Source organism: Leptodactylus fuscus, chromosome 11 (assembly GCF_031893055.1).
Source record: "Leptodactylus fuscus isolate aLepFus1 chromosome 11, aLepFus1.hap2, whole genome shotgun sequence".
Taxonomy (NCBI): Eukaryota; Metazoa; Chordata; class Amphibia; order Anura; family Leptodactylidae; genus Leptodactylus; species Leptodactylus fuscus.
This window is the reverse complement of record NC_134275.1, coordinates 34,889,155-34,903,104: the sequence shown is the minus strand read 5'-3', so window position 1 is coordinate 34,903,104 and position 13,950 is coordinate 34,889,155. Positions and strand designations below refer to the sequence as shown.

Sequence of the window (13,950 nt, the reverse complement as noted above, 5' to 3'; positions counted from 1 at the left end):
AGGGAAGATGCCAAAGGAGGCAAGAGGGGCTCAGACCGACAGAGAGAGGGAGATTAGCAGAAAAGGGTGGAACACTACCCACGGCCGCCAGAGGGTCTTGAATTTGGAGGTCAGGAGCGTCCCTGGCAACCAGGAACTCCATTCTGCGAATGAGGAGAAACTCCTGCAGCCATTCCAGAAGGGAGGGAAGGGGTGGGACTACGCCAGTGGCGAGGGATGACCGTCCTAGCGGCCGTGAGGAAGTGGTGCAAAAGATCACCCTAAACAGAGGAAAGTTTACCAGGTATAAGGGAAAGGAGGGCTACTTGCGGGGTTGGGGTAAGAGAGCGGCCAGTAACCTTACTATAGAGGTAGAACACAGCTTGCCAGAAAGGTTGAAGCTCCTTGCAATCCCACTATATATGTCGAAAGTTACCTTCCGCGGAACCACAGTGCCAACACAGGTCGGAGACCGAGGGATAAAGCTTATGGAGCAGAGTCGGCATCGGTACCATCGGGAGAGTATCTTAAAGTTTTTCTCCTGCGCACTACACGGTAAAGGCAGCTTATGCGAGAGTAGGAAACAGAGGTCCCAATCAGCAGCAGAGAGGTGAGTTCCCAGGTTAGTCTCCCAGGATCTGCCAAGAACACCATGTCTCCCTATACCCAGTCATCTAAAATGCCTAATAAACATGACCTATATTGTGAACTCCTCTTTTTGACCTAAGACCATTATTAAGTATGATGATACATTTCCAACTATTAAAATAATGTTTTTAGTAATAAGTCATGCAGTTAAAAGGGTTTTCTGGCTGCCAATTGTGCAGAAGCCATGTGCTATTTGTACCTATTGGAGTGCCCATTCCTGCCAACCTGCACATGCCGTATGTGATTGTTCTAGTGACCCCCTGACCAGGGGCGTAACTACCGGGGTAGCGGCTGCCACAGGGCCTGGGACATTAGGGGCCCCGCGACAGCTGCTACCGCTGTGTTTTTTTTGTTTTTTTTCACCTAATAGGCCATTACCGGCTGGAGTTACTACAGCCGGTAATGGGCCCTATTTACTTACCGATCCTGGCAGGATCCTGTGGGCCACACAAACACTATTATTATACTCGGGGGTCTTTTCAGACCCCTGAGTATAATGATTGGAGGCCCTGGAGAGGTAAGAGAACATAAAAAACAATGTGACTTACCTCTCCGTGCAGGCTTCCGTTCTAGTTGTGCGACGTCCATGACATCACATGACCGGGACCTGCATCCCAGGTCATGTGACATCCCGCATGTCATAGAATATGGCCGACACCACCCAGCAATGCAGCGGAGCCAAGGATAGGTAAGTGACTGTTTTTTATGTTGGTCCCCGCCGGGTTTCCAATTATTATACTCTGGGGCGTGAAAAGACCCAGGAATATCCCCAGTTACTGCAACTTGAATTACATATAAAAATTAGCATGGGAAAGATTTTTGGCCCAGGAGCTTCCACCAACCTTAATTTGGCCTATACTGATGATAAATGTATGATCAACTGGGGGCTGACAGCTGGGACCCCACAATCACTAGTGCATGTAAACAGAGCACCATCTTCATCCAAAGTCTGTGGGACTGACTGAGAGAGCTTAGTACATTTATCTCAGAACCATCATTCAAGGGATAGGTGGAGGTCCCATGTGTCACAAAGTCACCATTTTATGGCCAGATAGAAAGAAATGAAAACACTAAGCGAGGAGCAGCGTCACAGATGCATCTGATATGTTTATTACATGAAAAGACAGGTGCCCATATCTAAACTATTCCCTACAGAGACTAAGACCGTTATAAGCCTGGAAGCCCCAAGGAACGTTATTTACAATATTGAACATGTATTCCCGTCTTGAGATTATGCAGAATGGTGATACAGTATCAGAAGGGCTAATAATCATGGGACAGTCATGAATATATCTTCTAGCCATTGTTGAAAGCCCCAAGCCTCAGATACCACAGGTACAGCTTTGCAATATGAAACCCATCCAGCCTTGGTCTACATGAAGGATGACTGGACACTATGACACTTCATTCTTCCTCTTCTATCACATAAGCCATTTGGACTCTTGTCGATGAAGGTCCATAGTTCTTCTTTATCCATATTATAGGAAAGAAAAGCCTTACAGCTTTATGAAGGGCAGAATAATCTAAGAATTTTGATATAACAAAAAATGTGCAAAATATTTACCGTCCATTGAAGCCAGTCTCCTTTATTATGAGTATTGGAAAGATTAAAAAACATTGAATTGTGCCTGTTTCCAAATTGCCATAAATCGTATATCCCTTAACCGTAAAAAAAAAAATTGGCCCATCTTTGGGAAGAATTAAACATATAGAGGGCTCTGTTATAATTCTGTTCAGTTTGCCTTCTTATACTTACTATGATCCTTACTTTTGGCATCCGAAATACATGACGTTGTCCACTTGCTGTCTCATGATTTTCACAATAAGTAATTTATATGTAATACTGGTTATAAGTGGGACATATTTTATATAGGAGTCAACCTAAAGTGGGACCATGCAGAGCTATACACCAGGTATGGGACCAAGACACTTATCCCAACCCTTGGAAAGAATCAACATAATTTTGTATATGGCAGGAACATATCACGCTTCTAGATCTTAAGTATCCTTCTCAGTCTCATAAAACTTCTTTCCTTATTCTTCTCAAAATTATGGAATTGGACTAGTATTTAGTGTGGTCAAAGATTTCGGATGTGACAAAAAAAATTCTTTAAGTGTAATGGGTTGAAGGTATTACTTTTAATGCGGAACCACTTCTTCCTGTCACTATGAGAGGGGGACTAGATTTTTAGGACTCTTAACAAAGCAATAAACATCAAAAACGGAGTGTAACTTGTAGGTCATTCTTCTTGCCCTTGGTGTAACTGTAATACTCGCTGGTGACCTGGAACCACATATTTAGAAATTGTTCGAAAAAAGGAAAGTCCTGAGTTTGCTAGTGGTCGAGGATTGGATGTGGTGACTCCTGAAGATGTAGCATCTACTTATTTTCATAGAGGCTGTGGGATAATTGGGTGAGGATTTTTGGAAGATAGCGGTGTCACCTGGAAGCTTTTGAGGGCACACAGCCGTGGCAGCAGACGTGGCAGAACAGAGGCCGGATGCAGTTGGCGTTATGCCGGAGCCACCTGACTGCTGGACACTGAAGACACCTGGGTAGACCCAGAGGCAGATGCATCCTCATCATCGCCCAATGGATTCTTTCCACAGAAGATCAGCTTCATCATGCAGGATCGGAACTGGGCAGAAAAGCCATGATAAATGTCACTATCTCAGGTATAAAATGTATAGAATTGTAATGATTATTTGCAGATTTGGCACAACTAGTCAACATTTTTGTAAAACATAACATGCAGCTATTATATTATGGGCTGTATGAGGTTGGACTGACCCAACATGGGGGCTACAATGAGGACACCAAATTACAAAATCTGAGATGAAAAGATTAAAGTAGTAGTAGATATTATGATGATCCATCTATATGGGAGTTGACCTGAGGAGTAAATAGTAGCAGTAACCCTACATGATCACTACACAGTGTACAGAGACATCTGCTTCCTGCTGAGTACACTATGTAGTTTTGGTGCCTAATCCAATGGCTGCTATTAGTTGTTTGTTATGCTACGGAGTGTCAGACCCCACAATCTCATATCGTTCACCTATAGGTCATGAATACCTAAAGGCTGAAAAATGAACAGTAAAAAATGGAAAATATTAACCCAGCCCTGTAGATAGATACATAAGGGTCACCTTACTCAGTGTTTTCCTCTTGTGAATCTCTGCCTCCACTGCTGCCTTTTTTGTCAATATGCAAATTTGTTTTTGGGGCAACAAAACAGTTAAAGGGGTTGTCCCATCACAAGGATCCTATCTATACTGCTGGTTAATGTGGATGTAAGACTTTTCCTAAATACATTGCTTCAGCAAAACTGCTTTGTTTGTCCACTATCTTACTTTATTCAATTTTTTGTGGCCACAGCCCTGACCTAGCTGCTCCTGAGTCAAATGATGTATCTGCTGCTCTCAGGGGGGAGGGAGGAGGGGCTAAGTGTACAGGAGCGAGCCTGTGTATCTAGCTAATCCTGTGTCTACACCATGTGACCTAGGTCCTGCACTCAGATAGAGGAGCTGCTTTCATTTCTTCTGTTCTCCAGGCTAGCTAATTCAATTGTGTTCATTATGGCAGAGAAAGGCAGTCTCTGTATGTAACACAGAATGGAGTTGCTGCTGCCTGTACTTCATAGTCCAATGTGGGTGGGCGGAGCTACAGGTGAATTTGGGGGCGGAGCTAAACGGCAGGTTGCCTGTGAAACCCCGCCCACCAAATGATGCAAGAAACCAGGAAGAAAGAAGATTTTACAAGAGTGAAGACTGCTGAGTATGTGAGGTGGGAATACCCCTTTAAGTGACAATGCCTTCATTGGTCTAAATTGTTAGTTTGCATATTGGTTAAAATGACAATTCCTCTGCAATCGAGGGAGAAAACACTGTACGATTCAGGTGACCCTAACCTGTCTATTCATGGGGTGGAGTTGATACGCAGGTTCTGGTGCCAGACTCCCTTTAACAATTGTGACTAGAAATGACCATACCTATTATCTGAATAAAATTCCTATAGACATACATAATACAACGTTTTTCGGTAACCGGTTGTGCAGATAAACTTACCTGTCTATTCATCAAGATGTAAATAAATGGGTTGTACACTGTGGAAGCCTTTGAAAACACTGAGGGGATGGAGGCCATACGTAAGTCAAAGGTTTCTCCACGATGTGTTACAGCCCAAAGAGCAAAGGAAGCATAAGGGAGCCAGCAGACTAGGAAGCCAGCGACCATCATTATCACCATTCTGGTCACTTCTCGCTCAGCTTTCTGTGTGGTGGCCGACTGTTCTTGTTGCTTTGCAACCTGCCCAGGAAGATATATAGTGATTATCACCTTGTATCATGTCTCCTTGCCCATAGCCCTTTTTGGTTTGGTAAATAGCTGTCAGTTATGGAGTACATGAGCCAAAAGCCTAGTTTGAGGAATGTAGAAAACTGGATTTGGCATCTCAATTGGGTAGCCTTTGAGCATGGGTGAGAGTGTGCCTCTATAGCTACGACACTGAAGAGGGAGCATAGTACCGTGCGGGAACAACATCAATGATCTCTATATGCACCTGAATAGGGGCTGTCCTGGGACCTACAGCTAATTTGTTCCTTTTATACTACTGGTGTCCATGTGGCAGATGGGCTTTCAATTCCACGGTAGGCAGAAGCTTAAGTGGGGAACACCATCAATGATGTCTATATGCACCCGAATAGGGGCTGTCCTGAGACCCACAACTAGAATATACCATTTATACTACTGATGCCCATGTGGTAGATGGTCCTTCAACTACAATCTCTGCGCCCTCTATACACTACTTACAGCATGAAGAGTGAGAAGCAGGCGTCCATAGGAAAACACAATGATTGCCAGAGGAAATCCAAAGCAGAAGCAGAACATGAAGAGCACATAAGACTCATTGTTCCATTTATTGTTAACAGTATACCAGTCTGGTCCACAGGAACACTGCAGGCCTTCAGGGATATATCTAGAGACACAAATACATATATGCTTTGACATATACCTTCATGGATATTGTCACTAACATATCATTCCAGCCCTGCGGTCAGATAGGTTAGGGTCACCCGAATCGCTGTGTTTACCCCTTATGAATCACTGCCTTTATTGGCTGGATATAATAATTTTTTTTTTGTCAATATGTAACTGAGCTCTTTGGAGGCATTGGCCTTACCCCTTTGGAGCCATGAAAACGTGCTCATTGCTCCAAATAGATTATTTGCATATTGAGTAATCTTGGCAATGGAAGCAGTGATTCACAAGGGGGAACATTGTATGAGTCAGGTGACCCTAACCTATCTATCTGTAGAGCTGGGATGATATGCTGGGTTGTGGTGGAGGACTCCCCTTAACAGCTATTCCTCCCAATCCCCTATACACACACACACTCAGCTCGGCTTTGCTTATATATATATATATATATATATATATATATATATATATGGCCACCTTAACCCTTGGATAATGTAACGTGCAGAAATAATAGCAGGGTTGTAAAGCTTTTAACATAGTTGTGCTAGTAGTATTAGGAGTTTTCTGGTCATTGTTAATACAGATGATCTATGCACAGAAATGGTCATCACTATCTGGTTAGTGGAGATCGAACAACTGGACCCTGCACTGATCAGCCTATCCAGTGGCAGATAGTAGGACTGGAGCTGCAGACTCTGTTCCCTGTATTGTGGTGACATCATGGGACAGAGAGCTGCTTATAGCCCGTCCTCTGCTGTAGCTTCTGGTGCCTGGAGGCAGCCAGATCAGCTCACCAATGTGGGGTCCAGGTGTTGGACGCCCACCGATCAGATATCAATGACCTAACATGTGGATAGGTCATCAAAATAGATTATTGGTATAAAATAAAAACTAGGAGGCCGGATAACCCCTTTATAACATTGTGTGGTAAAAACCTGGAAACTGTCAACAAGCTGGCTAACTGTTTTTGATGGATCACATTATTGTATGTAGGGATTTTTCAGTATTTTTTATGAAATAGGACCTCTTAATAGTATTCAGTTTCCATTTAAAAGGGGCTCATAGCCAAGCAATATAAAAAACATTCTTAACCATTTTGGATTTTTCTAATGCCTATACGATAAGATACCTGCTCCAGCCCAGCAATGGGGGAGAAGCTGCCACTAAGCCGATCACCCAGGTGAAGATACAGCCCAAAACTGCATGGCTTTCTCTGAACGTGAAGCTTCCCATTGGTTTACAGATCACCAGGAACCTCTCAAAGGCCACAACAGCCAGAGACCACAGGCTGACCATTCCTACCAAATAAAGAGAAATGTATGAATCTCTCAAGAAGAGGGACGTCAAGGCTCAGAGACAATATAGCCTACTAATGTTATAAATGTGAAAGTTTGTGTTTGGATGTTTGTGTGTTTGGATGTTTGTGCCTGAATGGATTGGCCTGAGATTTTCCACATACCTAGATATTTTGCAGGAAAGAAGCATAGGCCATGAGTCGTCCAGTCCCCCGACAGCCCAGCTGCGACCGTCAGAACGATACTTCGGCTCCGCTGCAGGACCTGCGATGACGCCATCGCGGCTCTGCCAGCGGCGCTCTCATTGGTTCGTGCTAGCCTCTGGGCAGGCCAGTGGAGAAGCTGCGCCGGCCCATATATGTCCAGGGCAGACTGTCAGCGGGCCGGACTCCACTGAGCGACCCGGCCAACATGGTGGATACTTGCGCCTCCGGAGCGCCACAGCCGTGACGCCTGCTCTCCGTGCAACGACTACTGCATCGAAGGCGGCGGCACGTGAGCGACAGGCCTCTGGAAAGCTCCAGCCCTCTGTGAGAGGCAACACGTCCAACGTCTCCACCGGCTCAGTAAGAACACCGGAACACTCTAGTTTGCGGGTACATTGTGCAAACCATCGTGCCGGGGGCCAGGTGTGTAGGGCGTTTCTGACCCTGTGTAGCGCGCAGGAAGATGGCAGACAAGACACAGTTTTAGGGTTACAAAAGGGGACCCAGGCAGCAGATCCAGGAAGATCACAGGAAAAGGGTTGGCGCGGGAGCACAGGCAAAATCACAGAGGAATATGGTGGCCCCCCCCAAAAGGGGGTCCCCTCAGAAGGGTGCAAGGACCACCATAAAATCCAGAAGCAGCGGAAAGTAAGAGGGCGGTGGGACAAGGGCACACGGGATAAGCAGTGGGAAATGGAACACACCAGCCCAGCGTTGAATAAAGTCTGCCTTGGCGCATGACGGAACCTACCCAACACTGAAACACCAACTGTACGCGCCTCAACACCCCCGCCAAGCCACGAACGAAGTCGCGGGCACATGCTAGTGTATTATAAAGATGGCGGCCAACAAGGGTAAAATCCTAATAAAATCATCAAAAAAACATAATTATGAAACATGTCTGTATATCTGTATGGTTAATCCAAGTTGAGCTGACGGAGGAAATCTGCAACGTGGATAAAACTAAAATGTTATTAAGAGATTAAGATGCAAAATACATTAATCCCTATATCACATGTGGATGCTGACTCTGACTTGTCTAAGGGGCGTGTCTGCCACATTTAAAGGGATTGTACAGGATTAGACCTGACTAATCCAGATGTGTTTGTTATTGCAGCCTAACTCCATTGACGTAAATGAGGCTGAGCTGCAATACTAAACCCAACCCATGGATGTAAGTGGCGCTGTTTTTGTAACACTGTGCAAACCCAATATTCCAATCATTCCACCTAGAAACAGAATAAAAAGATAAAACAATACCTATAATACCCCATTCATTTTGTTGGGACTGAAAAACGCATATTTTTTTTTCCGCTGTGTGTTCACAAGGGCAATTTTAATGTCCACTGTTCTGATCTGCTGATCACAGCAGACTTAAAATAGTAGTGTGAATCTAGTCTTACCTAGGTACGAGATAGAATACTAGAAAGTAATGGATGCATAAAATTACATATCAATAGAGATAGAGAAACCTAGATAGAAATAGATATATATGACTCCCAGATTGGAGTCGAGAAGGAATTTTTTTCCTTGAAATGGGGCAATTGGCATGAACCTCATGGTTTGTTTGTTTTTTTTTTAATGTTGATTGTGAGCCCCATATAGGGATCACAATGTACTTTTTTTTTTTTCCTATTAGTATGTCTTTGTAGAATGGGAGGAAATCAACGCAAACACGGGGAGAACATACAAACTCCTTGCAGATGTTGTTCCTGGCGGGATTCAAACCCAGGACTCCAGCACTGCAAGACTGCAGTGCTAGCCACTGAGCCACCGTGTTGCCCCCTCATGGGGTTTTTTGCTTTCCCTCGGATCAACACTGTAGTGTAGATAGATAGATAGATAGACAGACAGACAGACAGATAGGAGGGAGATAGATAGATAGATAGATAGATAGATAGATAGATAGATAGATAGATAGCAGCTTGAGAAAGTTTGAAGGTTTAATAGATAGATGATAGATAGATGATAGATAGATAAAATAAAACAGCACAGAATAAAGGAAATGTACAAGTAGGTCCCAGCATGAACTTCTTCATATAGAAAGCCCAATAAATAAGCAGATTGAGAAAGTTCAAAGGTTTAAGAACTGAAATTTCACAAATTGGTTAAAAAAAATCTACATTTTTGTCATGGTTTACCGTATTTTTCGGACTATAAGACGCACTGGACTATAAGACGCACCTAGGTTTTAGAGGAGGAAAATAGAGAAAAAAAATTTTGAAGCAAAAACTGATAAAATATTTAATATATGAGAGTTGTAGTTTTGCCACAGCTGCAAGGCCACATTGACAGGTGACCCTGCAGCTGTATGGGGATGCATAGAGTGTTTTTTTTTTTGCGGGGCCAGAAGTACTTTTTAGTTTACCATTTTGGGGAATATCTATTTCTTAGATCACCTTGTATTGAAAAAAAAACGGTGGTTTATGATATATGATTTTCTACTTTTATATATATATTCTAGGGACAGGAGGTGATTTAGAACTTTTATTTATTTCATATTTTAATTATATATTTTTAAAGCTTTTTTTATTTTACTATTTTAGTTCCCCCCCCCCCCCCCGGGGGGGCTTGAGCCTGCGGTCACTTGATTGCAAGTCCCATAGACGGCAATACAACTGTATTGCCGTCTATGGGACATTCTGTATATTAGCATTATTACTGAGACATCGCTACGCTCCTCTGCCCTGCATGAAGCCAGCGGTGGGGGGACGGAGGAGCGGAATAGCATCGCCGCTGCCGCTGCTGGCTTCATGCAGGGCAGAGGAGCGCAGCGATGTCTCAGGCCCCGGCACCTGTGCCGGCGTCTATCACTTGCCGGCTTCCGCCTCTGTATTACAGCGGATGCCAGGCGGCCACATTCGGACTATAAGACGCATCCTTCTTTTCCCCCCAAATTTAGGGGGAAAAAAGTGCGTCTTATAGTCCGAAAAATACAGTATTTCTTGCTGATACATATTTTTGGATACATGGACAGATAAATATAACATTCCAGATCCTTTGTAATAATCCCTTGAAATAAACCCTTGATCTTGGTGTAAACTATTTATGTAGAATTTTTGCCCGTAAGTTTCCCTGACAGGAAGGAAATCTGTTTTTGCAATCTGTATTTATTATCATAAATTCTATAACCTAATGTATGGAGCAATATTCTCACATGTTAGTTTAGGATCTCCACTAATATCTCTGTTTAACAGCAATATAAAAACTTCTAGATATCAATTCTTACCTCCCAATGTGGCGGTGAAACCTTCGATTTTACATGCCAACGTTCCCATGGCGAAGTACATTTGAGAGAAGCTGTAAAAGGCAGTGGTGGAGCCAAAACAGATAACTACAAGGTTGGCAACAGCCAGATTTACCAAGATGTAGTTAAGATGGGAACGCAGCTTCTTGTACTTGGCAGTGCAGACGATAGTCAAGAGATTGAGGGGAAAGCCAAAAATGATGGTAAATAACATGAAGGCCGACATGCTCATGAAGATGCCCGGGGTCCCCAGATGTGTTTGGGGTACCAAGAATGGGCTTACAGAAGAAATGTTAGTGGTTTCCAGAGGAATGGGAATGAAGAATTCATCTGGCATCTCCATCCTCAGATCTGGACGGCCTTTGTTCATTTTGGAACTTAAGGGATTGCCAAGGAGAGTGAAGAAAAAAAATGACTAAAAGCTCATACAGGAGAAGCCCTTCCGATCTGACCTGCTGTTGGCCCCCAAACAGAGCCTATCCCCTACAGTACAATGCAGTTAAGATGGATGAGTGTCTTTTATAGTCAGACACGCGACAAAAGGTCTGGCATGGACCCCAATTTTTCTTTTCTTCATAATCTTACTTAAGAACACAAAGCTGAGCTTAGTCAAGTTATCCAGCCATCATGGTGGACCTGCTTGGGAAGGTGGTGAGGGATAATCTTCGAGGCAATCTCCTTTACCGCCACCTAATGCAGACAGACCGCTTTAATCTAGTGTTTTAAGAGACTTACCACGAATGCTGGCACACCTTTCCATACAGAATGTCAAGTATACAAGCCATTGCGCAGCATCGTACGCATCACTGTCAGTCTATACAACCTGGTCGCGAGGTACAGCTAGGCCAAAAAACAAGCCAAAAGAGTAGAATATAAAACGGCCTAAAACTATAGCTGGTTATAATTTTAAAAAGAGCACAAAAAGAAAAAAAAAGTTAAAATTATTGAGATCACTTTTTTGTATATTTTTTTATGCCGTATAATTATCAACTTAAATTTAAGCTTCGAGGTTTTTTACATTGTTGTGCTTTTTTTAAAAAAATAAAAACAGGGTTTTTTGCGAAGATGGACTTGTTTTTTGGAGGAGGTATTATACTTTATGTTTGGTAGCATTTTGGAGTATGTAAATGTTCATTAAAACATTTTATAAATTTTTTTGAGGGATAACCCCTCCCCCAGTAATTTTGTCATTATTTTTTGTCTTTTATTTTGATTTTTAACCTGAAGAATAACAAGTTATCTTTATTCACTGCATCATCCAGATTGTGTCGCTACCAAATTTTTTTGTAAACTACTTTTTTATTGTATAAAGGATGACTAAAAAAACACTCTAGTAACCCTTAGGGCCCCTTCACACGGCGTAAGCGCTCGACTCATTGCGAGCCGTACACGCAAGCGCTTCTAAACACTTCCCATTCCCTTCAATGGGAGCGCTTGTAAAGCCAAAATCCAGGACTCTTCTGCTAAATCCAGGACAGTTCAGAGGTATGCTGTAAAAACAAGTTACAACTTTTATACAAATATTCTTTACTATTGCCATTCCTGCTGTGAGTGAATGAAACTCTGTAAAATTCTGGATTACGGTCACAGGCAACAAACTGATACATAGATAGTCTCCTTTTAAGTGTATACAAGTGTATTCAGTCTAGACAATGCTCTGTGAGCTAAATAGATCAACACAAATCCTTCTGCTAGTTGTCAGTCTGAAGAGCACGTTGTTTAGATCATAGAGCATTGCCTATTCTGGACATAACTGTATCCATTAGCCAAAAACAGGTCTACTCAGCAAGATGTAACCTCTGAATAGAAACACAAGTGTCAATATTAGCTAATGACTTATATAGCACCTTTTTCCAATATATTCTGGAAGATTCGCCAAATTTACCTCTACCGTTTCCATTACTTTTCTAATTTTCTTGCATTTACACTAGGTGGCGCTCTAGGCTTACATAAATAAGAAGTTGTTTTTTTGTTCTGTATGTGCACACTAAAAAATAATATGATGCAATAACCTATAAAAATGACTTTTTTTTTTATAAGAGAAGTTGTACATGCAGCAGTCAGCAATTCTGCACTTAGATATAATTTGTACATGACTGCTGAGACGTAATGTAAATGTATTGAAAAGAGCAACGTTTCTAAGAAAGAAATCATGATATTGCAAGAGGTTAGTTTTTGGATAGAGGAGTGACCAGATGAGGGCAAAGATATATTCATGATTTCTTTTGTAAAAAATTAAGATGTTTATCTATTAGACCTGCGACAACCAAATCCATCTGGTCCTGTAATCACTGGGTAATGTAATGGGTCTTCTGTAGATTCAGGAAACATTAGGAGGGATTTTCTGGTGTAGATAGGTGGAAAGACAAAGATTTGCCACATTGTTGGATCTGCGTCCCTATCACCACTTTTTAGGAAAATGGGCCAAGTCAGACAGATATCAAGGCAGGCCAGGAGAAAGACGCCTCAACCCAACAAATGTCAAAAATTCAGGCGCACCTTGCGCTAGCGGGATGACAGATTAAGACTGGTGTAGGAAACACCTTAATAGACACTGTCTTAATAAATTTCCTCTAATGTGTCTATTGAAATATTATACAGTGGCCATTTAAGGGGTTATATGATGAATAATGTCATATAGTTAGGGTGGCTGCAGGGGAAAATGAGGAATGAAAGTTTCAGCCTCCCCTGCAGCCCTCCATAAAAGTAATGGACAAGGCTCTGGGGAAGTGGAGTGTACATTGGTAATGAAGTTTAACCAGTGCAGGGAGCACATGGGTAAACTTTATTCTTCTCTGGATACCTCTTTTAGGATGAGACCCCACGCTGCGGAAATGCAGCTTTCTTTGGTGCAGATTTTGCTGCAGTTTTTTTTAGCTAAAGCCAGGAGTGGATTGAACAGAAGATCCAAGTATTATTACTTTTTAGATATTTCCCATAACTTTTGTAGCCATTCTTGGATTTGACTCAATAAACCACAGCAAAATGTGCAACAAAAAAAGCTGTGTTTCCGCAATATGGGGCCTCAGCCTTAAAGATGGTTTTCTAATAATTCATTAAAGGGGTATTCCCATCTACATAATTATTTTTTAATTTGTAGATGATTAAAAGTTAAACATTTTTGCAGATGTAAGTAATTAAAAATTCTGCAGTTTTAAAGATTTTCTCTAACTTTCTTAGTGGTGACCTCTGTTATCTTGATCGGTTGCCATGGATACGACCACCAATGCAGAAACTTTCTAAGGTCAGAAAATCCGCCATGATTTCCTTATTGTGGCCGGGATATCTTCTGATACATGTAGTGTCCCTGCCTGATAACCCAGCTACAATAAGAAAATCATAGCTGGGTTCCTGACAAGTCCCAGACCATAGAAAGTTTCTCTATGTGAAAAGGGGGCTTATAAAGCATTGCTTTTTGGAGTAGTGTTTAATATGTATTACATTCATGTCAATGGGCAGAGATACGGCAGAAAATTCCAGGTAATGGCAAAGAGACCAAAATAGAAATACATTGCCAATTATTTTTTGTTAACATTATAGACTATATAATTTTCGGGTCTGTATAAGATTTTTCTAAATGGATGTATGGTTGGAG

General features: G+C 42.2%; 1 protein-coding gene across 1 annotated transcript; it reads right to left on the bottom strand.

Moving 5' to 3' along the window:
• Nucleotides 1-2,943: 2,943 nt before the first annotated feature.
• LOC142184678 (blue-sensitive opsin-like) lies at nt 2,944-10,857 on the bottom strand. Its single transcript, XM_075259722.1, has 5 exons — nt 10,338-10,857; nt 6,737-6,905; nt 5,440-5,605; nt 4,696-4,935; nt 2,944-3,266 (listed from the first exon to the last, which is right to left on the bottom strand). Exons 1-5 carry the CDS (start codon nt 10,723-10,725, stop codon nt 3,141-3,143), a joined length of 1,089 nt encoding a protein of 362 aa, XP_075115823.1. The 5' UTR covers nt 10,726-10,857; the 3' UTR covers nt 2,944-3,140.
• Nucleotides 10,858-13,950: the final 3,093 nt, after the last annotated feature.

Coding starts and splice junctions, on each gene's coding strand:
- LOC142184678 (XM_075259722.1), bottom strand. CDS start 10,725: ATGAACAAAGGCCGTCCAGATCTGAGGATGGAGATGCCAGATGAATTC. Junction 6,906..10,337: donor TTTCACCGCCACATTGGGAG/GTAAGAATTGAT, acceptor TTTATTTGGTAG/GAATGGTCAGCCTGTGGTCT. Junction 4,936..5,439: donor TGCTTCTCACTCTTCATGCT/GTAAGTAGTGTA, acceptor CTTCCTGGGCAG/GTTGCAAAGCAACAAGAACA.